Source organism: Mauremys mutica, chromosome 2, assembly GCF_020497125.1.
Source record: "Mauremys mutica isolate MM-2020 ecotype Southern chromosome 2, ASM2049712v1, whole genome shotgun sequence".
NCBI classification, from domain to species: Eukaryota; Metazoa; Chordata; order Testudines; family Geoemydidae; genus Mauremys; species Mauremys mutica.
The window spans coordinates 237,942,923-237,968,178 of NC_059073.1; the positions used below are offsets into that span (position 1 = coordinate 237,942,923).

A 25,256-nucleotide genomic window follows, 5' to 3' on the forward strand; every position below is an offset into this window, starting at 1 on the left:
GCCCCCAAAGCATAGCTGGCTTTAGTATTTTGAGATAGGCCCGGAGAACAATTCTTGCCACTGCCTTAAACTTAACTGGCTCATGTCCATCACCATCATCATCATCCCACTACACACACAACCAGCCTAAGGATTTGGGGAGGGTTGACAAGGTGATCCTTGGAGATACAGACTTTCTATGTAAAATGAGTCTCTAGTGTAGGTGGTGTATCTGTGGGGGGGATTGTTAATTTCCCCCCAGCCTCCTATTGCTGCTGTGGAGCCCAGACGCTATTTTTTTTTCAGCTGTAGCACTGTGTTTATGTCTCCAGGCTTCTCTCCAGAAGGAAAAGGGATAGAACTTACACTGATTTAACTGAAAGCTGAGATTCCCCTTCATATTTCTAGTTCCCCCACCTCACGGTAAATATCAACAGGACTGCATTTGCTGTTCCTTTTAAAGATGTAGCAAGATACTGCAACCCCAGCACCCAGGAAACACTACATCTTACAGCTCTCCTCTCTAGTCCTTGGGGCACTGCAGGTACTACATATTCCTCCCACCCCCAACCCCCAGCTCTCAAAACCACAATAAGCCGATGTGCACACACAATGCAGCAGGGGACTGACTCTCCAGAGAGCTGAATCCCTGGCTGCAGAAGAGGGGTGGGATTAGCTCTTTAATGCATATCTTGCTTGCCTCATTCATCTGGGTAAAGTTTATCTGGTTACTTTGGCCTGCCACGGCAGATTGCTAATACTGAGCACTCAGATGGCATCAGAGAAGGAGCGGAGCTATCACAACCAGTGTAAAGAAGAGGAGGTACCTGAATCTTGTCTCACTTATACTGGTATTAGGTCAGGATATGTCCATTGACTATAATGGAGTTGTCAGAGTAGCCCCACCCAGAGCACCTTCCTGTGGCAGGCTGTGGCAGAACAGGCGTGTCTGCCTCAGCTTCCCTCCTTCTGACTTCCCAGTAACTCTGCCAGGTTCTCTTGCCTCAGTAATACTTCTTCTGGTCTGGCTTATTACAAATATTCCACAACACATGTCCCCAAAGTATAGTCCATTTATCACCTGCTGTGCATGTTGTCCTCCATATCCTAGGACATCTAGTTCCCTCCGTGCCCCACATGCCGGACTCTGGTGTCTTCTGCCACACCTGGCAGTAGGACAGTCCTCTACTGTTCTTCTGCCAGGACAGCCACCCCAGCCCTTCCCGCCGGAGTGCATTCCCACTCTCCCCACACATGTACACTCACAGCCTCTCTGCTGGGGTAACATCCCTCACTCCTCTGGTCCATTAGCCCGCTCCAACTCTCTGGCTCCACCTCTCCAGCATGGAGACATCAGCAGGTAAGCCTCTCCGCTGCTCCCCTGCCTTCACAACCCGCTCTGTCCCTCTACTTCCACTCTCCAGGTCAGAGATGTCAGCAGGCAACTCCCTCTGCTGCTCTCTAGCCTTCAGCCCTCCAGCCTTGGTTCTCTGGCTTGGGGAAATCAGCCAGTAAAGCAAACCCCTCTTGCTGCACATCTGCCTTTTCCCTCCTAGAGTCTCCTGGTCAATGGCAGTTCTCCCCTGTTGGTCTCTTATTCCCAGGCAGCCCTTTCCTGCCTTTTCCTGACTGAACCAGGCAAGAGGAGAATCTGATCTGATGTCCACTCCAAAGAAATGCATAAAAAGAACAGCTGAGCACAAGCAGGTGGAAGCTGGTTATCTGAAACTGGCAGGGGAATGGACAGATGTGGATTTTCATTTTTAATATTTTTCTATTCAATCCTATCTCCAAACAGGGATTGGGATGGTTATGCAAACAATAAAAGGCTTATTTTTAAAATATTTTTCCTTAGAGACACAGTAAGTTGAAGTTATTGGATTTTTTTTTGTGTGGCAATCAGCCTCAATTCAACAAAGCACACACATGACCTATGGGACATAACTGCTTTACTGGATTGGGGCCTTAATATAGTGGTTTTACTTTTAATTTACATATTGAGGCGCCAATCCTGCAATGTGATGCACATGGGAAGACCCCTGCACCCAAGAGGTAACCTCAGGGTCTGCCCACATGTGTCACACTGTAGGATTGGTGCTCAAGTATTCTTCAGTAGCTTCCCCTTTCTCAAATTGTACACTCACTAACATACCCTATTATTTCCTAGGAGGAAAAAAATGTCTGCTAGCAGAACAGCTTCCTCTCACACGAGAGAGATAGCACGGAGACGATCCGAGGGAACTGTGATTGACTTGGACAAGAGAAAACCTTCAACAAGCTGTGAGTTGCCAGGTCTGTTAATATTCATTACAAAGGGCCAACACACCTGCAAGTCTCTACTCAAGCAAAACTCCCCTTGGCATCAATATCCAAGCAAGAGCTACTCTGCTCATAAATATGTTGCCTTAAATACAATAGGACAGCTTCTCTTTTGTATTATGTTTCCTTTGCACTACTCAGGCAACGTAATGGGCCATATTCTAATTCCAATGCCTTGGTAATAGGGGAACTCTGCTGGGTATTATTGTACCAGATCTAGGTCTGCGTTACTGCCAGCATTACAGGGGGCATGTCAGGGGAGAGAGAAAGGGAGTATAGGATCTATTAAGGACCTTACATCAGTGGTGCCACTTTGATATTTGTCCAGCAGCAGCTGTAAGTACCACTAGGGCCAGAGCTCATCTTGAGGATCAGGAAGCTGTAATCAGCTCCATATCACCCTATCCCACTCCTCTCCTATGCTGAGTGAAGCTGGCATAATGACTGCTCAACTTGCAAGAATTACAAAACCTTAGGGATGGAACAGTAACCTATAGGGAGGGACAACATTAAGGATGGGGCATGGGTGTGCTGAAAGAGATAAATAAAACCAGGCTGAGCTGCTGCTTTCATTGGTTTTTAAATAAAGATAAAGGAGCTTTACTGGCAGGCTGTGTATGGGAAGGAGGAAGAATCCCTTTCACTGCTGTTATTTATATTATTCTCTGCATGCAGAAAACCTGTATAAGGCAATGGGAGCTGAAATCACTCAGCCAGTTCCTTGCAGGGAGCGATTAGCATCTCGTGCAATGGAGTCTTTAGTCAGCATATGCTGTCATCATGCACATTTGGATTTTGGTTTTATATGAGCTCTACACAAAAGGATCCCCCGACATCCATAACAAATTGATATAGTAAAATAGATTTTATTGCTAGCAATACATATTTCAATCTAAAAGGGTATTTAAATATTGTCTATATAGGAAATAAAGTTTTTCTCCTTTTTATTCCTTTTCTCTATACAAGTAATCAAATGAAAAATTCATTCTTTAGTTGATTCCAAATTTAAAATGAGTACTTGAATCTATACTGGTGAGAATTATGAATTGTTACAGTGAAAACATCAACAAATTCGTCTGAGACTGAAACCAAATGAAATTAACAATAGCATTTCTAAGGTGTAGTCTAAGGTGTAGGAAGAAAGGGAATCCTGAATGTTGTATGATCTTTTCTACAATGTGTATATGGTAGTTTCCAAGATGTAAGCGTCAGCCACTGTATTTCTGCACACAGCAAGCCACTTAGCAAAAAATGCCAATGGCTTTTCCTAGTGGACGACATTCATTAGAATACACAGTCTAAGGATCTGCTCCTCAACTCCCATTAATACTACTGGGAATTGCAGGTGCTCAGAAGCATGCTGCAGATACTCCACATCTTGCAATATCAGGCCCTATTATAAGGACTAATTTATTGGTGCTTTTTTGTTAATATTTCTTCTTTAATCCTAATTTAAATACTAATACATTATTGACACTCTGTTGGTTATGTTTAAAACCTTAAAAGCAATATGAAGGTATAAACTGACCCTACATGACTTACACACTACACAAATTTTAACTTGGGATAAATTTAGCCTTAGTGTACTGTAACTACATCAATAGGTTTACTGCAGAGATGAATTTGGCCCATTTTGTCCAATAAATATGGTTTGAGTATGGATAGGAATAATTATCTCATTTTTTTTAAAAAACAGATGATGAAGAGAATACATTGGATTCAATCATTGACTGGCCTGAGGTGTTCAAACAACATGCTCAGACTGTTTCCAAGACTAATCCTTTCCGGAATGAACTGTCAGCATCCAACCCATTTGTATATGATGTAGCTCAGTTAAGTAACAGTGACAAGAACAATAAACACATTTCTATCTTAAAAGAAGACCCCTATCTGTTCTCCAGAGATTCAAGCAACAGGGATTCTTTTGCTTCATCAGGTGATGAGCTAGATATTGATCATCTTCTAAGAAAGGCTTCAGCAGGGAAAACTGGGAGATCTAAGAGTGCCTCTGAGCTTTTGGACATTGTAGATGCCAAAAGATTTGATCCTGACACCACAGCACCCTCTGACCAGATTTTAGCTGCAGACATGGAATGGCTTCAAAATGACCGTGAAGCCTACAAAATGGCTTGGTTGAGTCATCGACAGCTGGCCCGATCTTGTCTAGATTTGGATGTGATGAGTCATAGTCCTGGATGGGCACAAACACAACCTACAGACACTCATGTAGTTTGTAAACTGAATCATGAAGGGGGTTCAGTGCAGCTACCTGACTCGGATATCACTGTTCACATCCCTGAGGGTCATGTATCACCTGGGGAATTCCAAGAAGTTGGTTTAAGGGCTATTCTGAACCCTCCCCCATCACTTAATCATGATCTTTCAAGCACTGTGAGCCCACTGATAGAACTCACTTTAAGTAACCTCAACACAATGGAAGCTATTTTAGTAGAAATGAAAATTGCAGCTGAAGTGAAGAAGGATCCTTTCAGTCAAGTTATGACTGAAATTATGGGTTTTTATAGTCTCAACAAAGAAGGTCCTTTTGAAAAGCTACACAACTGCTACATTTACAAAGATACCATACAAGTGAAGTTGACAGACCTGAGTCAGGTGATGTATATAGTGGTTGCAGTACAAGTGAACCCAGTTCAGTCTCTGGCTACATCTGTTTGGGAATACATCCACAGAAATCTCTCCATTGGAATTTATGGGCCCAAACATATTCATCCTTCTTTCACTGCTGTTTTTACATTCTTTGGTCATAACTACATTCCAGAAAAACTCACAGTTTGTGACATTAAAAAGGGTGGAAAGAGCATGCCACCAGTGGTGTTTAATCTGTGGGGAAAGCATACATTTTTACTTGATAAGCCACAAGATCTAAGTGTTTCTTTGATATCCTGTGATCCTGATTTTGAAGTGAAGGTGGAAGATCAAAGCAAAGAAATTAAAGAAGGGCAGTTGAAAGCAGGGGAAGTTGTCAACCAGCAGTTTCCATTTTCTGTACTGGGAACTGGGGAAATGCATTTGTTCACATTCCTAGTTCAGATTAAAGTCCCAAACAACAATCTAGTGACCCAGTTCCCTATTACAACTCCTGATCCAGCTCCAAAGTTAACTGGGATGACTAGTAAGCCAAATCGTTTACAGAAACGCAAAGAGATCAAATCTGCTCCTTTTTTACTGACACCAACAGTTAAATACCCCAAGTTTCAAGATAAGACTTTAAATATTACCAGCTACGGAGTGGCCTTGAAAACTGTGTTTCGTCAAAATAAGATTGACTGTTTACTAGAATATTTTAAAGGGGACACAATAGCATTTCTTGGTGAAGATAAAGTGAAAGCCATTGGACAAACTAAAGTTAAAGAATGGTATGTGGGGGTTCTTCGAAGAAAGATTGGTTTAGTGCACTGTAAAAATGTAAAAGTGATTTTAAAAGAACAAGCTATAGATATCACTGATAGTGTGCTGCCAACCAGGAATCTTTTGGAACAAATTGCACTGCCTTTTAAGAAATTGACATATATCTATTCCTTAGTCCTATCCACGGTATCGGAGAGAGTTTACAACTGGAAAGCTTTGGCTGATGTGCTAGGATATTCACATATGTCATTGGATGATTTCAGTGAGGTACCAGCAGATAAAGAATCAGAAAGAGTTGCATATGTGGTGAAGAAATTGAAGGAAGATTGCCATGCTAACAGACCCAGAAGGCAGTTTCTTTATGAGCTTATTGTTGTAAGTACTACTCAAGTGGACTCATCTGTTTTGTATAGATAGTAAATGAGTACTGTTTGCCAGTAATGATTTTAAGTAATGAAATATGATACTACATTAGTACTGTATTGTGAATCTTTGCAAATATGAATACAGTAACTGAAAACTGTAAGCACCTAAGTTAAAAAATTTGAGCACTCGACATAAATTAATACAATATTCAATACAAACCACATACATTTATGTTAATTGATCCAACCCATATATGGTCAAATTTGTAAAAATTAGAGTATTGCTCAGTAGCGAGCTGGCTGGGATGACAAAAACCATGACTTTTTATGAAAAAAATACCCTTAAAACCCATACTTTCTCTCACAAAAGTAGTGTTTTATAAACACTGCTTTATTGGGAACTTTTTAAACTATCGGTCCAGTCTGGATTTGAACCAGTGACCTACAAGTGAAAGCTCTATATCTCTTTACAAACCTAAATCTATCATAAACTAGCTGCTTAGAATCCTTTTATATTTTTAAGGCAAGGAAAGCATGGCACATTTACAGAAGACTTGATTTTCTGTATAAAGCTACCCATGTCTTACATCTTGATAATCCATGTTGTTTCTGCTTAAAGAAAGGCAATTAAGTCATTACAATTATTTTTAGAAGTTCAGATTTTCATGAGGAAGATTTGCAATTTGCTGAACAAGTCTTACTGGATTCAGTGATGTTTTTCTTCAAGAATTGCTGTACTTCAGCCTTTCAGGTGAATGGTTGAATTACAAACCTTAAAATCCTCATGTAACCTACACCTGTAAATGTGAACATATACAACAGTGTTTCTGTTAAGTCAAGAAAAAGTGGAGTTGAGGGTACTGCCTGGGGCCCTTAGACTGATAAGCAGACAAAGCTCATTTAGGAATGGCAGAGAGCCAAGTTTTATATTTGTTATAATAATGGCTCTCTGATGAATTCACAGCTGAGTTTTTTCTACTAAGCCTTCCCCCTTTGCAGGGTCCCAGCTTCAGCCTGAGCACGAATGTCTATCCTGCAATTAAACAGCTCCATAGCCTGAACCCTGCAAGTCTGAATCAGCTAACATGGGCCAGCCGGGGTGCTTAATTGCAATGTAGACATACCCTTAGCCACTCCCGTACTGCAGACACACTGAGAGTGCTACGTGACATAACTAATCCATATCCTTTGAAAAGTCAGCATTCCAAAGGACCTCGATAAATCAGGGCTGCTCAGAGGATTCAGGGAGCCTGGGGCAAAGCGGGGGAGCTGCGGCACTTATACTCACCCAGCAGCGGTCCGGGTCTTCAGCGGCATTTCGGTGGTGGGGGGCCTTTCAGTCACTCTGCGTCTTCGGCAGCACTGAAAGGCCCCCCACTGACGAATTGCCGCCGAAGACCCGGACCGCCGCTGGGTTTATTCTTTATTAAGAATAAGGGGAAACTAGCCAACCTAGCAAATGGAGGCAGAGCTGTGTGAAGACCTCATTATAAAACAGGGGATGTATACAGGTGCCAGGAAAAAACATCAGAGGACTAAGGAGATATCCTATCTGTGAATGGTGTACAATTTCCAGCTCTGAAATGCCAATTTGGCTTGCTGCCTTTATAAAAGCTACAGTTATAGATATAAAATCACCCATGCCACTTATGGGAAGGTCTTTTTAACGTTTAAAATCAGATGAATCCCAGTTCTTCAACAGACAGGGTCCAGTGCTGCTCAATGAAGCATATGTAAAAATTGCATTTGTATTTTGAGCAATAGGTTAGACCTATCCAGCTAGCCAAAAAGTATGCAGATTAGGCATACTGGGCCAAACTCTGCTTTTCATTGTACTGACTTCAGAGGAGTTTACTGTGGATATGCACCAGCGTAGCACAACTTAGAATCTCCTAAATCTAATGTGATGGATTTAGGAACTCTGGACAAAACCTATGACTCCCACCTTGCAAAGAGGGCACAAAACTGTGGTAACACTGTCAGTTCTGCTATGTGGGGAAGAGAGAAGTCTGAGCAGAGGTCAGGAGAAAGAGGGATGGACCAACCACATGTTCTGCTGTAGCTGTCTCCACAGCAATGTACAGGAGCATTTAATAGGCGACGTGAGCAGGAGAGGCAGCAATATGGCAAGTTATTTTGTTAATATGCTGATAAGCTGTCCAGAAAACCCTGTGAGAAGGAGGGCTGGATGCTACTTGAAGCCTGAGAGGTGGCAGTTTTGGGTCAGCTATGTCGATGCTTTTTGAGATGGGAGGAAAAAGGAGGTTTCCATGCCCCCAGCCCCTCATTTTTTTGTACTTTGGTCTGGGGATTCGGGATTTGGTCCTTTATATGTAACTTGTGAGATTCCCCTTCCCTACACCATTCAATGCAACAAGGAACATAGAAAGTTATTTATAGAGGCAGGAACATTAAAGCAGTAAAGTGCAAAATTCATAATGGTGCTTTATTTAGTAATCTGAGCGTTAGTCCTGAAATCCAGACATAGGCAAAACTCCCAGTGCTTTAAATTGGAGTTTTGCCTGAGTAAGGACTTCAGAACCAAAGCTATAATCATTCTATATGAAATTTGCAACTAGCAATGAACACTATTACTATTTGTGTCAAATTACTCCTGCCCATAAAAGGTCTGGCAACACAGATCAGGGGTTTCATTCAGCCCCACAAACTGCATCCCACTGAAAATTTTCCCTCAAAACTGATTTTTTTTTAACAGAAAATTGGGTTTTTAGCTAAACAAAATTTCCTGAAAAGTATCTGCTTTCTGCAGAACATGTTTATACTTGCCAAAAAACTGAACATCTGAAAACCAAAAACTTAAATTTTTGGCTGCAATATTTTGGTTTTTGGTATTTCACTGAACAGTCGATATTTTCCATAGAAAATTTTCTGCAGAAAAAAAATATTTTTTCCACCCAGCTCTAATCTAAGCCAATAAGAAAGTAGAAATATAACATGTATTAATTTCAGGACTTTTCTACTGGAACCATCTTAATTTGCTTTGTTCCAAATAACATGTTTTGTTTTCCCTTTTTGTGTCCTTGTAAGTTGGAATCATAGTCAGCAAATTATCAGGTATTCGGAGGGATGAAATTAAAATGCTCTGGCCAATGTAATCAGTGATTTTCTGGAAAAGAAATGGAACAAGGACCGCACCTTATTATACCAATGCTCTGATTTCATTTTTAAGGTTCATGAAGCTAAATTTTAGGTCCCAAATATTTATGTTGGAGAAGGCTATTTTCCCTTCAGGATCCTCAAACTTGGCAGAATTCAACCGACACTGGAATGCAGAAGCAATGGGATGCCAATTTAATTTTTTTCTTGAGCTTATGGGCACCTTTCCGATAAAAAATATTGGCAATCTCTTTTTGTACCAAAGGTGTAAACACAGTTACTTTTTTATAAAGAACCTAAAAAGGTTTAGCCTTTCTTAACGTTTGAAAAGATCTACTGGATAGTTACAGGAACAAACAATAATTATTTGCTCTCAAATACTGACCAAGCTTGATTCTAAAAATTGTGACTGCAGGCACTTCTGAAGTTAGATTGCCAAGGATTAGTAGCCCGTCTTACCCAGGACACTGTCCTTTTGACTTCGGCTGTCAAGCTTGGCAAATGCTGGAGAGAGCTGGCAGAAAGATTAGCCCGACTCACAAAACAACAGATTGAGGCTTATGAAGTACCTCACCGAGACAGAAGTGGAGAAGTTGCCCTGGAGGTAAGCCTTCCTGCTCTTTTCTTGCACAGCCTTGCTAAAATGTTTACAGCACATTTTTCTATGTGCAAATACTGTGTGAGCCTTTCTTCCCCTCCTTGTGTAGCCCACCCCACCCTCCTTTGATTGTCTCCCTGTTTAAACTGTAAGCTCCTCAGGGCAGGGATTATCTCTCACTATTTGTTTATAGGGTGCCTAGAAATCTCAACAGAGGCCTTTGGAACTACTGTAATCAAATAATAAATAAGAATTTACTCTGAAATCTTTGCTTCTGTCCACCTTAAACATCAGCTGATTTCCTCCACCCCATGCCCATTCTTCCTCCCTCATAATCAGCCTTTTTCCTTCCCTCTCTCTTATCAGTCATCTCTGGCTCCTTTTCTTTGTCTTCAGCATGTTGTTTCCTTGCACAAGTTAGCCCTCACTTCACTCTCCTTCATCTTCCTTGGGGCTTGCTTCATTTCAAAGCTCCTGAGATGAACTATCTATTCCCAGAGAACTTCTGCCTTTCATTCAAGTGTTTTCTTGATCTCCGCTCCCACCAGTCATATTCCTGCTCTCTTCACAGTAAAGGGCCTTAACAAAAGCCACTTACTTTCTGAGTCTAAGGCAGTGGTTCTCAACCAGGGCCCCTCTGAGGCTGTGAGCAGGTTTCAGGGGTTCTGCCAAAATTAACCACAGAGCAGGGTTGGCAATAGACTCAGTGGGACCCAGGACAGAAAGCTGAAGCCTGAGCACCACTGCCTAGGCCTGAAGCCAAAGCCGGAGCAACTTAGCTTCACGGGGCAATTGTCCTGCTTGCTACCCCCTAATGCTGGGCCTGGTTTTTAATCTACTGGATATGCAGAGAAACAGTTGTTGTGGCACAGGTGGGCCATGGAGTTTTTAGCATGTTTTGGAGGCCTCAGAAAGAAAAAGGTTGAGAACCACTGGTCTAAGGGAGGAGGGATGGTTTAGTGAATGGGGAACTGGACTGGAAGTCAGGAGACCTGGTTCTATTCCTAACTCTGTGACTCTCCTGTCCCGTTCTGTGACCTTGGGCAAGACTCTGTGCCTTAGTCTTACTCTCTGCAATGGGCCTAATGATACTTATCCTCCGCAATCAGGGGTGGCTCCAGGCACCAGCACGCCAAGTGCGTACTTGGGGCGGCCAGCCGAGGGGGCGCTCTGCCGGTCGCTGCGAGGGCAGCAGGCAGGCTGCCTTCGGCGGCATGCCTGTGGAGGGTCCACTGGTCCCGCGGCTTCAGCAGACCTCCCACAGGCTGCCGCCGAATTCACGGGACTGGGGACCTCCTGCAGGCAAGCCACCGAAGGCAGCCTGCCTGCCGTGCTTGGGGTGGCAAAATGCCTAGAGCCTTCCCTGTCCTCAATAAAGCTTGTGAGCTATGTAGATGAAAAGTGCTAAGTAAGAGTGAAGTATTCTTCATTTCTCAGGTGTCTTTAACATCATGTTTTTAACACCCACATCTCCTTAAGACCCTCCTCCTTTCTTCACTTTCCATAACTTCTTGGTTCTCCTACTTCATGGATGTGTATTCATTCAGTGGATCCTCTATCTCCTACTTGTCCTTATTAGTTGATGATTTCCAGGATTCTGTTCTCAGCCAAGTTTTTCTTCTGAACAGCCTCATGCACTCCTCCAGCACTTCTAGAGATACTCAAATTTGCCGCTCCATTCTGATCTCTTTCTCTCTGACTAGGCTTCCATCTCTTCCCCTCTTTCTGGCATCTCTCCTGTCTTGATATCTTGGTACTTCCACAAACTGTACATGGCAAAATCTGAACTCATCACGTCTCCTGTAATGCCTCTTTTTCTCACCACCGTTGGAATCTCTGCTCTTTTCTCAATCATTCAAGCTCACAATTTACAGTAATTTTTTGCTCCTCTCTTTCTTTCTCTCCTCACATGTGGTTGACAGCAATCTCATTCCTTCTCCCTCACCCCTGGTGTACACCACCTGCCTTTTGGAATCCCTGATCCTTCCCCTCTTCCCTCTGTTTTATCTGCAGCATGTTGCCTAGAATGATCATCCTTTCCTGCCAGGCTGATCTTGTAACCCCAACCCTTTAAATCATTTGAGTGGCTCAGTTTCTATCAGTGTCAAATTGAAACTCCTTGTCCTCACTTTCAAGGTTCTGTGCCTGTGTAGTCATTAGTGATTATTTTCTGTTTGGTTTTGGAATTTTAGAAGGAGGTAAGGCAAAAGTGGAACAAACAGTGCTGGGGCTGTTAAGTGGAAAGTTAGTTGGGGAGTAGGCACTAGCAGTGGAAAGCTAACTAAAAGAAGTGGGTTTGAAAAAGGATTTTGCAGGACAGAAAGGATGCATTCAAGCACATACAGGGCAGGGAGAGCACAGCTATAAAGACATGAGGAAGAAGAGGAGGGAAAGGGAGCAGTGAGGCAAGAAGAATGGGAAGAGCATGGGATGCAACTTGGGAAATAGGTAAAAAATGAGGTCTGAGTTTCAGACAGCAGCAGAATCGTCCCTTAAATGTTCATCATATTTCAGCATCTGACTTGCTATAGTGCTTATTCCTCTCTTTCCTGCCCTGCCTTCATCTGTTGACATAAGAACATAAGAACGGCCGTAATGGGTCAGACCAAAGGTCCATCTAGCCCAGTATCCTGTCTACCGACAGTGGCCAATGCCAGGTGCCCCAGAGGGAGTGAACCTAACAGGTAATGATCAAGTGATCTCTCTCCTGCCATCTAGCTCCACCCTCTGACAAACAAACAGTCTAGGGACACCATTCCTTACCCATCGTGGCTAATAGCCATTAATGGACTTAACTTCCATGAATTTATCCAGTTCTCTTTTAAACGCTATTATAGTCCTAGCCTTCACAACCTCCTCAGGCAAGGAGTTCCACAAGTTGACTGTGCACTGTGTGAAGAACTTCCTTTTATTTGTTTTAAACCTGCTGCCCATAAATTTCATTTGGTGACCCCTAGATCTTTTATTATGGGAATAAGTAAATAACTTTTCCTTATTACTTTCTCCACATCACTCATAATTTTATATACCTCTATCATATCCCCTTTAGTTGCCTCTTTTCCAAGCTGAAAAGTCCTAGCCTCTTTAATCTCTCCTCATATGGGACCCTCTACAAACCCCTAATCATTTTAGTTGCCCTTCTCTAAACCCTTTCTAGTGCCGTATATTTTTTTTGAGATGAGGCGACCACATCTGTACACAATATTCAAGATGAGGGCGTACCATCGATTTATATAAGGGCAAAAATATATTCTCCGTCTTATTCTCTATCCCCTTTTTAATGATTCCTAACATCCTGTTTGCTTTTTTGACTGCCTCTGCACACTGCGTGGACATCTTCAGAGAACTGTCCACAATGACTCCAAGATCTTTTTCCTGATTAGTTGTAGCTAAATTAACCCCCATCATATTGTATGTATAGTTGGGGTTATTTTTTCCAATGTGCAATACTTTATATTTATCCACCTTAAATTTCATTTGCCATTTTGTTGCCCAATCACTTAGTTTTGTGAGATCTTTTTGAAGTTCTTCACAGTCTGCACAGACAACAACCCTTCTGCATATGTCTAACAGACTGTAAGCTCTCTGAGGTAGGGACAATAGGTCGGATTCTATTTTTGCCTCCACAGATGTAAATCCACTGATTTTTATGGTGTTCCTTCAGATTTTCCCCTGTGTAACTCAGAGCAGAAGCAGAACTTTTTAATTTCTCTCCTGTGCCATGCAGACTTATGGTGCTATATAAATACTAAATAAAATGATAGAGAATAAACCATTTAAAGAGAAGTAGGTGCCCATTTTCATAAAGCCCACATGGCCATGCATGGTACTAAAATTAAAGATTAACTAGGTGACAAAAACACCTTTCCTTTGGTGTAAACTTTAAAAACAGCACATGCATTGTTTGTGGCAGTTGCCACACTGGCAGCTGTGGAAAATGAAATCCTTAGGTGTACTATGTGTAGAAGCACTGTCAGATATCCCCTTCTGGTCATCAATGTACCTCAATCCTTTTTTTAGAGTAGCTGTTCTCAAAGTGTGGTCCACGGGCCACTGATGGTCTATGGAGCACATGCTAGTTGTCCTCAGAGAGAGTTGGCTCGGCACACGCTGCTACCTTCCTTCCTTGTATCCAGATGCTCAATAGCTAATAATACTCCAACACTGTATTTTGTGTGTGTGTACTTGCTACTGGGATGTTCTACAATTTCAGTTGTGGGGCAATGATTTTCATGATTGCAAATGAGACGGTCCACATTGCAGTCTCTAGGAAGATGAGGTCTACACTGTGAGTGAGGTTGAAAGTCCCTTTTCCAGAGGGACTAATTCTTGCATTGAGAAAGTAGCTCAGTCTTCATGCTCACTCAGTTCCTGTGTAGAATTACTTTTTGGAGCCTGAAAGCTGCAAAAACCTAGATTGCTGCCTTAAGACTATTTAGGTCTGAGGTCTCCTTTTCAGATACAAGACACACTGGTAATTTATGGCCTATTCAATTATATTATTTTTCTTTTCCATTTGCACTACCAAGGAATCAGTACATCTTTGAGAGACATCTTCATATTGTCATTTTTATATTAAATGATTTCCCAAAGCAGAATTCAAAAACTACGTTATTTCATTTTAACTGATTATGTTGTTCTTCTCTCATCAAAGCAAATCTGACACAATGCAAGTAGTTTTGGGAGGCGTAATAAACATTTCTCACCAGACTCACTGTCAACAACTGAACGTACACTGAACTTTCAGGGAAAATGTAATAGTTATCATGTTCCCATCGAAAGTTTAAGAAGAATGCCCTTTGGGTTTTCAAATGTATGCTGCTGCTCTCATTTGTATGGCTAGGCCTATGCTTCAACACTGGCAGACTGTGACTTTGATAAGATACATTTCAAATCTTAGAAGGAAAATTGCATTTAGTTTGCAGCCTGCACTATACAGAGAATATGATTTGACACAAAAAGGAACTAAATTGTACAACAGTCTTATTCCTTCTCTGGCTATAGTGACATCATGTAGAGATATTAATCAAACTTTGATGCCAATCCTGGTAGTATTAAACTGCCACTATGAAACATCAAATGAAATATTTGCTGCAAACAAATAGCTGTCCTTGTTTAGCCGGGACGGGGGGCGGCGCGACAACACACACACAGATTATGTTGGCTCAACACCCACGTCTCTTATTTTCAAGAGATTTGTATATTCTTGATGTTAAACTACATACAAAATTCTCTGCTGTGCAGCAATGCTGGCTGCTGCAAACATAGTATAGCTACTTGCAACATAAAAATAGCAACATATATTTTAAAAAAAGAACATTGTAGGAAAAGCTACGCCAGTCTATCAGTTTGTTTAATCATTTATTTATTGGGATGATTATGGAGCAATCCTAGATGACTGTGTACTAAAAAAGCCAGCATACAATATTTTAAAGGTACAACTGCAAAGATATCTAGCTGGAAACAGTGTCAATCCAAAAGAGACTTACAACCCACCAGAATGTAGGACTAAATCCAATTCTTCTTAACACCCTTATTCTTCTATAATCAACTCCTCGTGAAAAGCCTAGGGAATGAGATGGGGCTTGCTAAATTTTCCTTCTCTAAGGGTACGTCCATACTACCCGCCTGGGTCGGCGGGTAGCGATCGACTTCTCGGAGTTCGATATATCGCGTCTCATCTAGACGCAATATATCGAACTCCGAACACGCTCCCGTCGACTCCGGAACTCCACCACCGCGAACGGCGGTGGCAGAGTCGACGGGGGAGCCGTGGACTTCGATCCCGCGCCGTGAGGACGGGTAAGTACTTTGAACTAAGGTACTTCGAGTTCAGCTACACTATTCGCGTAGCTGAACTTGCGTACCTTAGTTCGAACCCCCCCCCCCAGTTTAGACCAGGCCTAAAAGTCAACAAACTTAGGGTGTGTCCAACACCTCACAGGGTGAAAAACATTTAAAACACAGTCCTCTAATTTTGTGCTCACAAAATGCCACATGCATACATGAAATTATTCATACAAAAATCAGAGGTCAGGATGAAAATGTACTATCATTAACTTCAGTAGGCGCAGGATTTCACCCTAAGTATCTTCACAATATTATCACACATCTGACAAATTATTTTAAAAGTGATTGCTAATACTCATTTCTTAATATACTTAACAGATAGCAGAGACTTCTGATACAGAACACTGTATTACAACCCAGAGCCCTCACTCATAACTAGTTTCTAATTCGTGACTGTAGCTGGCCCAATAACTGGACCTGGGGTGGGGAATGATTTGTGAATAATAATTGGACAATTAACAGGAAACATTAATTGAATCGATTATTTGCTGAATACTATTTAGCCACCTGTAACATTGGCTAGATAATGAAAAAAGCATCCGTGTATTTAAATTCAAAACTAATATTAGTAATGAATAATCATTCAGGGCCCTTCAATCCATGAAAGATCACCTCTCACTATATGACCACTTAGGCCTGATTGTAAGAAACAGTTAAGTTCCTTTATGGACTCAGGAGACCTGGATTCAGTTCCCAGCCTTGCCACTGGTCTGCAGGATAACCTTGGGCAAGTCATGGCCCCTTTCTGTGCCTCAGTATCCCCTTTTGTAAAATGGTGATAATTTGAAAAGCACTTTGAGATCTACTGATGCTCTATAAGAGCGAAGTACTTCTATTATTATTATGGAACTGGATCGCTGAAGCATTAGGAGCCTTCATCCAAAACACAAGGACACCCAAGGCTTGTCAGAAATAGAGCTATGTGGGTGGAGGGGGTTTGTTTGATGGATGTGTGTGTCTCTGTGAGAGAAGTAGCAGAAAGCTACTGCCACAGAAGCACTGATGATATTGAGAAAAGGTTGAGCGACAACTTTTGGGCTAAGTGCTGGCAGGAGTTGTGAGCAAAGAAACTGTCCGCTGTGGTTTGATTCCTTCTGTGTTCAGGGTCAGGACTGTGTACAGCCATTGTAAATAAATATGATTGCATCAATCTTCAATTTCTCCTCCTCAGGAGAACAAGCCTCAGGACCCTCAAAATTGGCTAGCTGGTTAGGTCAAAAAGGAGTAACAATATCCTACAATAGAAGCCTACTAAAGTGCAGGAATAATCAGAAAGTACCGTTTCTGCGTAGCCTCTCTCACAGAGCCCTATCTGCTTACTGCAGTGTTATATTCCCATTAACACAGCAGAGAAAGAGAGTTGGGAAAGAGAGTTGGATTCCATCCTGCCTTATGCACCAGCTACGCAATTGCTAACTAAGTTCCAGTTGCAGAATCTTTATTAGTGATGTTGATCAGCAAGCCATAGAGAACACAGCCTGACATTCACAGCCCAGTTTAAGTTTGCAGAAGTAGCAGCAAGGAAAACAATCTTTTTATTTGTAAACCAAGCAAAAGGCGGGAATTTGATCTGGAAGTCCTTCAGAGATTGCCCCCACCCCCACCCCCGTGTCTATCAGCACTTTAAAAGATCTAGGGGCAGATCTTCAGCTGGTGAAAATTGTCATAGGCCCAATGACTTCAATGGAGCTCTGACCATTTACAACAGCTGCGGCCCTGCCCCATAAACTTGGCTTGTCCTGAACGAAACGTGAAGGGATACTTTAGAAGGGGCACTATTGACTTGAATTTTTTTTAAATTAATAGAAGTTGAGGATAGATTGTATGTCCTGATTTTTGGTTTTAAGTTTTTATAAAGGTTTTTCTACTCCCTTGCTGATATTTATAAGCATCTGATAGGCAAACCTCTACGTTCTAGTGACTTCAGTGTTTCAAGGATCAAAGCCACAGAGAGCAAAATTCCAAATATGCTTAGGCCTACCCCTCCTTTCTTCTTTTCTGGACCCTCACCTGCCTACTGGCTCTTCAGTTTCAACCTTTCCGCTGCTCTCACCCTCTGGCAAAGCAGGTATATAAGCTCCAATCTGAGTAGTGCATGAGGGAGACACCATAATTCTGATTCCCAAGACAAGAAGTGCAACTGACCATCAACAGAATAATGAAGTTCACCATCTGCAAACTGCTGTTGAATGCACACATTAAAGTGAAACAAGAAAATCCCCGCCCCCATCTTTTCACTGTTAATGATATTTGGCATTACTTCTAACTATACTAGATACAAATTGTTCAGACAGAATTATGGTTGTCAATTTGATAGATTCTTCATTTAAAGGGACACTATCTGTTTATTGCTACTTATTTCACTAAAACGTCCATATCTATAGAAAAGCGACAGCGTAAATGGGACAATGCAGTTTTTATCTGAACATGCTTTACATGAGAAAGTACTTCAATGTGCTCAAAGAATAAAAGTTAATTTGTTTCCTTTTCTATAACTTTTTAATTACTATGCCCTTATAGTAGATCTAGAAAGTCATTGTACATTGTTTGTTTTCTCCTAATATTAAAAAAAAAAAATTCTTTGCAGATGATGTGGAAACCTGCATACGATTTTCTGTACACGTGGGGCGCTCACTATGGGGACAGCTATAGAGACGTGTTACAAGACCTGCAGTCAGCTTTGGACAAAATGAAAAACCCTTTGACCAAACAGTGGCGAGAGTTAACTGGAGCTTTGATTCTAGTGAACTGCATGGAGATCTTAAGGGCAAATGCTTTCCCCAAGAAGGAGGAAGACTAGAATCCCAAATTCTTTTATGGACTATCTATTGGAAAACTATGGTGTTGATTTTTATACTCGTCAATTATTTTTAAGACCCTGATTTTCCTAAAGAGAACAGATCCTTTCATTTTAGCTCATTTTTTCTGCACTTATATGTGTTACATACAGCACAGACCACGTGAACACAATTTATCTGAAGGACCTTCAGGGCATGCAGAATAATATTCTGAGGACCATGCAGGGGTGAAATTGGAGTTGGAAGGTGAATTAGGTCCTTGAAAAGATTTTAATTCCATGGACCAATTCCTAAATGAAAAATTCACAAGACTACAACTATAGCTTATAATAAAGCCAACTTTTTTATTTTGAGGTCTATTAAGCTCCACATGTTCTGGGCTGCTCTGATAATATTCACTCAGTATACCCAAAATTTTCAAAAGTGACAATTTGGGCTCCAATCCTGCAAGTTACAACAGAAGGATTAGCCGCTGAGCCCATGTGGAAGACCTATTGGAGTCAATGGGGCCATGCAAGCACAGAGGATGTTGTGAAGGCCAAGACTACAACAGGGTTCATAACGGAACTAGATAAATTCATGGAGGATAGGTCCACCAATGGCTATTAGCCAGGATGGGCAGGGATGGTGTCCCTAGCCTCTATTTGCCAGAAGCTGGGAATGGGAGACAGAGGATGGATCACTTGATGATTACCTGTTCTGTTCATTCCCTTGGGGGCACCTGGCATTGGCCGCTGTCAGAAGGGAAGATACTGGGCTAGATGGACCTTTGGTCTGAGCCAGTATGGCCATTCTTATGTTCACACTGCTGTGCCTTTTCATAATCAGTTGCAGTATTGGGGGCCTCACTGCAAGTTCCTTGGGTTTTGGGTGTCCAGAAGAAGACACCTTCAGTTTGATTTTCAGGTGTGGTGAGCTCTTGTAACTCCAATGGAAGTCAATGGCAGTCAAGCTGGCTGGGAAACCAAAGATCAGTTCCATGAAATTTTTTGTTTTTGGAATTTTTTCACCCCAAATCAGGATGCCTGGACTCCATCAGGAGTTTCTTGAAATTGAACCTTCTCCACAAAACACTGCAATTTTTATGAATAGACAAATTCTGCCAAAATATTTTTTCTAACCAACTCTAAACAGGAGCTCAGTGCTTCTGTAAAGGCCATAGGTGTCCTAAATTGGACACTCAGGGAGAGGGGCACCCAAATTGGTGGCCACATCTGGAAATAGCTCACTGTTCTTTGTACCACCAAGTCTGTATACATAATGCACAGTGGAATTTTACTAATCTTTCTTTTACATGCTCCCCAAAAGGAGTGGAATCGGATAAAAAAAGGCTGATCCATACCAAGCAGTTATCAGAATGGTGGCCATGTCATATGATCCTGTATATAAGCCACTGCCTCTTATATAGCTATTTTGAATGGAAAAGTGGGGGTAGGTGGGTAGAGACAGAATGTATATGCCATTATTGTGCATAATTCTCATCTGTGCCATTACTGAGGGAAAATGGGAGAGAGAGGCAACTAGTATTTTATCAAGAAAGGTACGTGCTGGTCCTATTGTTAACAAAAAGGGTTTAAATTAGGTTCATTTATGATTTATTTATGCAGCAATTCATACTTGCCTGATTTCCACTGATTACATGCTCTGAAATAATCCGGAATAGATACTCTCAAATGAAGTCTTACCATTGGCCAGAACCAAGCTGCAGTACACGTGGCATTGCCTTATGGATAACACTGAGTTGTGGAACAACCCCAGTCCAACCAAAATAATTCCTGGTAAATGGGATGGCATTTAAAACAAACAAGAAAACAAACTTTTGTTAGCTAGAAGGTAGCGGTAAAAAAACAGAAGCAACCTGCAAATAACTCAAAGAGCAGCTTTGGTGAAGGAGCACCCAAAGGCTCATTTGGATAAACTGGCAAACTCACTACTGGCAAACTCACTGTTTGCCAGCAGTGGTCTGGTTGAAAAGCAAGCCTGAGAGCTGGCAGTTGGAGAGACAAAGCCAAGTTCTGCTCCGAGAGCTGTGCATGAACATCTCAGGGCACAGCTGGTTCTTTAATTGCTTCATTTGAGATAACGTCCTTTCAGGAGGCGGAAGAACATAATGAATCTAGAACAAAACAGCACATTTACATTTTTTCTCCCTAGGCCTTTCTTTACCAAGTTCCATTGCACAGCATCTAGGTGTGAAGAGCTTTGGATGGGAGGACAGGGCAAAAGCCTAGAAGACCTTTGCTAAATACGGAAGGCCTGATTCCCTCACTTACAGCGATTTTGCACTCATGTAATGCAGTTGGCTTCAGCAGAGTTACTCCTGCTTTGCACTAGAGTGAGCAAAGATTTGCGTCCACTGAGTATTAATGCAAAAAGCATCTTATGTGGTGATCAAAGGAATTAAAATAGAATTTGAATACATGGACCATGTAGTGTAGCCTTCTATGTCCCTGAGAGATGTTTACACCCACACTATGCTGGCTCTGTGCAGTTGCACAAGGAACTGGGGATAGAAGGTACCACAGAGCTTCCCCATTGCCTTGCACAACTATACAGGGGCCAGCTATTGTTCCCTGTTAGTGCCACAGGTTGCAATGAACCCCCTAAGCAGAGGGGAAGAAGGGACAGGGCCATGGCCCATGTCCTCTTTCCCTCTTGCACTGTTGAGGTGTGTGAAAATGCACACGGTACCTTCTTAAAGAGTAGTAGAGGGGCTGCGACACTGTGGACTTCCGGGAAGGATTCTGGTTACATCTCCCAGAATGCCTCTTGGAGTTCCTACTTCAGCATGGCTCGCCTGTACTGCCAATCTTGCTACAGGGCAGATTTCATTATGGTGCAGTGGTTGACGGAGCCATGCTCAATGTCTTTGCTACTGACTGGGGTGAATAAGTACTTCACTACTCCTTACGCTCCCTAAAAGCAGACTGACTTGACTCTACTACACCATTCCTTGAACTTCACAGTGCCTTCTTACACCTAGAAATGAATATGCCACCTGGCCATAACCCCTTCTTTGATGTCAAACTCTGTTCAGCTTCTCTGCTATTCCCCTGGCAGCAACCATCATGGAAGTCCTCTTACATTTACTTCTGCTGCACTGCACATATCTCCAATTTCAATGCCATTTTTTGCATTTCTTCTTATCACTAATGCCAATGCTATTGCTTTTTCCTCAGCAATAATAATAATGAAAAAGGAAAACATAAATGTTGCTTCCCAGCTAGAAGAGATAAAAATGCAGTCAGGAGTTACCAGATGGCCACTTCAGGGTTTCAGCTTCTTGGTTCTGTCAAATTTAAAGGACCAACCCTGAAAAGAGGCATGTTGGGAAAAAAGATACTGTGATAGTGCACTACACAGAGCCTGCACTACAGAGAAATCACGGTGACCAGGAAATCACTAAGGAGCATGGCTTGTTTTGATGTTATTCCTACTGTTGCTATACCATCTCCTCTGATTTTAGCCCTGCACCAACAATGAAGTGTGACACTCTCAAACTAGAGTTGAATTTGGCCCAAATTATTTAGCAAAATATTGACTTATTGAGTCAGTCAGCTCCTCAGTTTGTGATATTATGTGATTGGTCCCTAAAGTTTGTTTATATCCTGTCCAATTAGGTTGTGCTCTGGGGCCTGCAGCTGTGGCCTTTATTTGCTAATTCCACTTTCATTTTTGCTTTGTACTTCTCCTCCTATGAATGAAATGTGCACTTGTGCAATACTTCTGTTTACTTTAGCAGCCTACGCTGAATGTAAAATAATACGTAATAAACTCCACATTTTATTGCTCAAATATTTTAAACCACAAAATGCCAGTTCTAGGTTACTGCTGAGAGTGGAAACAGCTGCTTTCAGCAGCAGCATGCAGTTAGGAGCACATAGCTTTGGTCTTGATTTCTCTTAAGGGGAGTGGAGGGGGGAGGAGAGGAGAACTCCAGCCAGCACACATACCTTCTTAGGTCTCTGTGGGGAGGGATGAAAACAACCTCTCCCTGCTCCCGGGTGAGGAGAAGAAATCCCCTACCTAGTTACCATCCTTCAAAGACCCCAGCTTTCCCCATTTTTTTTGTCATTACTGTCTTTGAGGGATGGGAAGTCTAGAGATGTTAGCCAACTCCTTTCACCTCTATAGTCTTCGGTGGAAAAGAGGCTTTAACCTTGCCTCCCTCATCACTGGGCAAAAGAGTTCAATATTCCACCTCCTTTTTCAAGGAGAGGGTCTTATTGAGATGGGGGCCTGCCCATACCCTATCTGGTGGTGAGAATTGGGTCAGTCCTACTGCAGTGGCCCTTCATAGGGCAGACATGTCCCACAATGCAATGGGCAAAGGGAGACTCTTCTCAGATAACTCACAGAGGAGCAGGTTTCCTCCTGAACCTGGGAGTCAATTCCCTAAGTCCAGTGCTGAGGTATTTCTGCCCCACAGTATTTAACAGGTCTATGCAACAGGACAGGAAGAAGTTTTTCACAATCCAACAGCTACAAGGTAAGGGGTCAGAAGACAGTTATTCACCCTCAGAAGGTGTTCTCCTTGAGTTGGGTGAGGAGTGGGGAGGCCTCCTTGATGATTTCTCTGAAAGCAGAAGATTGGGGAGGAGAAATCAGATTTCCCCCAGAAAAGAACATAAGTGAGGCGACTAGGCTACAAACCCCTCCACAGAAGACATCACAGATAATAGAATAGTAGCCAGGTGTGTGATGGGGGTGGGTATTAAGGACCCAGCCATCTTCATCCCTTCTCTCTGGGGACAAGAGAAAAGGACAGGGACCTCCACCCTCCTTTCTGATGAGGACAGGTTTCTGATGAGTGGATTTTCCAGAAGGATTGGGTTTCACATAATGCAAATTCCTGTTGTAAAACCTAAACAGTTTGAATAGTAAAGCCAGAGGATTATAGAAACTCAAATTCCATAAGCCTCTCTCCGCCCGAATAAGGTTTACTTGATTATTACATATTTCTGAGTTTCCTCTTAGTAAGTTATCAGGTCAGTTGAGATCTTCCATACTATAAACATTTAATTGTTAAGAGTCATAGTGTAAATATTCTATTCTAAACTGAATCCCACTGAGCCCAGTTCTCTGCTGCCTTGCAGCTTGTGTCGTCGTTGACATTTATGCTAAATGAGAATAAAACACTACAGTAAAATGTTACATCCACTTGGCTTCAGTATAAATTTCAGCACAAGGGGCAAGTGAACTGAGAATCAGGCCCCTAGAATTTAAAAAATAGAACATGTGCCAGGGAGACAAGGTGGGTGAGTAAATATCATTTACTGGACTAGCTTCCGTTGGTGAAAGAGACAAGCTTCTCAGCTTTACATAGAGCTCTTCTTCCGATCTGGGAAATGTACCTCGCCCACTTTTTTCCTCTAATGTCATGGGACCAACACAGCTACAACAACACTGCAAACAACATGTACCAGATGTTTTCCTCCTTCCACGCTAGTTTAACTCCCATTAACTTCAACGCAGCTACTCATGATTTTCACTAGTGTGAGAGGAGACTCAAGCTATCTGAGTCTTTGAAGAAGTTTCACAATAATTTTAGATCCATAAAGCCAGTGCTAATCAGATGTGAGTAATGATAACCATTTTTTCCTAGAAGTTTACTTGCTGTCAGTACAGGTCTGAAAATAGGCACCAATTATAGGAATAAAGGCCTTCAGGTATTATTCTTAGTACAGAAAAATTGTGATTTTGTATTCGTTAACCATTTCTATGTTATCTGAGCTTTTTTTTTTTTTTTTTTTAAATGTATTACAGTATGTATTTTTAAACCTAATAAACAAGGGAAAATGACTGCATACACTGGAATCTTTGCATTGGATCTACAGGATGTTTAAAAAAAAGGGTGACAGGGTGAGAGATTGCAGACTCTTTTAGTAATAGGGGAATGACAGTAACACTTCATCCTTTAAAAAAGGAAATACTCTGCACCTTCATCTCTGTTGGTGAAATTTACTAATGTTTTTGCTACTAGGTTAACCACTACAATTTGTACCTCTGACCATAAGCAAAAATATTGCTTCCTGAAGCAATAGAATAAATGTAGTATTGTAAACAGGACTCTGTGTATACCATGGAATTTACTGTGGAATCCACCTTTACCACACAATTGTGCCCTAGCATCTCAGATTTTGTTAACAAATCTATGTTGCTGGTCCACATGGTTTTGAAGATAACTGCATGACTTGATGACTCTATAAGCAGCAGTGCAAGTAGGGCGGTCTGGTCCAATCCGCCATACCAGCAAGATATTTATGGCTGGTATGACGTACTGGAAAGACAGAGGAGGAGCAGAATGTGGGGCCGCACTGGAAGCTCCTCTGGTGCAGCTGTACCACCCCCAGCCCTTCCACGCAGGGTCTCCTCCCTCAGTACAGCAGGCCTGCCAGAGGACAGGGCTGGGGGCAGTACAGTTACACCAGAGGAGCTGCCTGTGGGGGCTGCCCAGTGGCCTCATATTCTGCGCCTATCCCGGCTGCAGTTCCCAGGAGCAGAACATCAGCAGCTCCTCCAGTGGCTGTACCACCTCCAGCCATGCCCCCAGAGCCCTGTCCTCCGGCGGGGCAGCTGCTGTACAGATGGAGCCAGAGGAAACACAGTTCTGTGGAAGGGCAGGAGGTGGGGCTGGGGGTTCTGCTCCTTTCCCCTCTGCATTTCCTGGGAGAGCCCTGAACTGCAGGGCTCTCTCAGGAACCGCAGTGGAGAAAGGAGCAGAACATGGGGCCACCAGGTGACCCCATGCCAGCAGCTCCTCCGGCGCAGCTGTACCAGCCCCTGCCCCTCCCCCAGCCCTGTCCTCTGGCACAGCTGCTGTACAGACGGAGGAGACCCTGTGTGGAAGGGCTGGGAGCA

General features: G+C 42.4%; 1 protein-coding gene across 1 annotated transcript; it reads left to right on the plus strand.

Moving 5' to 3' along the window:
- Positions 1–2,156: 2,156 nt before the first annotated feature.
- Positions 2,157–18,397, plus strand: MACC1 (MET transcriptional regulator MACC1). Its single transcript, XM_045007851.1, has 4 exons — positions 2,157–2,271; positions 3,995–6,042; positions 9,565–9,753; positions 18,185–18,397. Exons 1-4 carry the CDS (start codon positions 2,157–2,159, stop codon positions 18,395–18,397), a joined length of 2,565 nt encoding a protein of 854 aa, XP_044863786.1.
- The last annotated feature ends 6,859 nt before the right edge of the window (positions 18,398–25,256 follow it).

Excerpts from the sequence above, each read along its gene's own strand:
- MACC1 (XM_045007851.1), top strand. The coding sequence starts at position 2,157 with ATGTCTGCTAGCAGAACAGCTTCCTCTCACACGAGAGAGATAGCACGG. Across the intron at positions 6,043-9,564 it reads TTCTTTATGAGCTTATTGTT|GCACTTCTGAAGTTAGATTG; the intron begins GTAAGTACTACT and ends TTGTGACTGCAG. Across the intron at positions 9,754-18,184 it reads GTGGAGAAGTTGCCCTGGAG|ATGATGTGGAAACCTGCATA; the intron begins GTAAGCCTTCCT and ends AATTCTTTGCAG.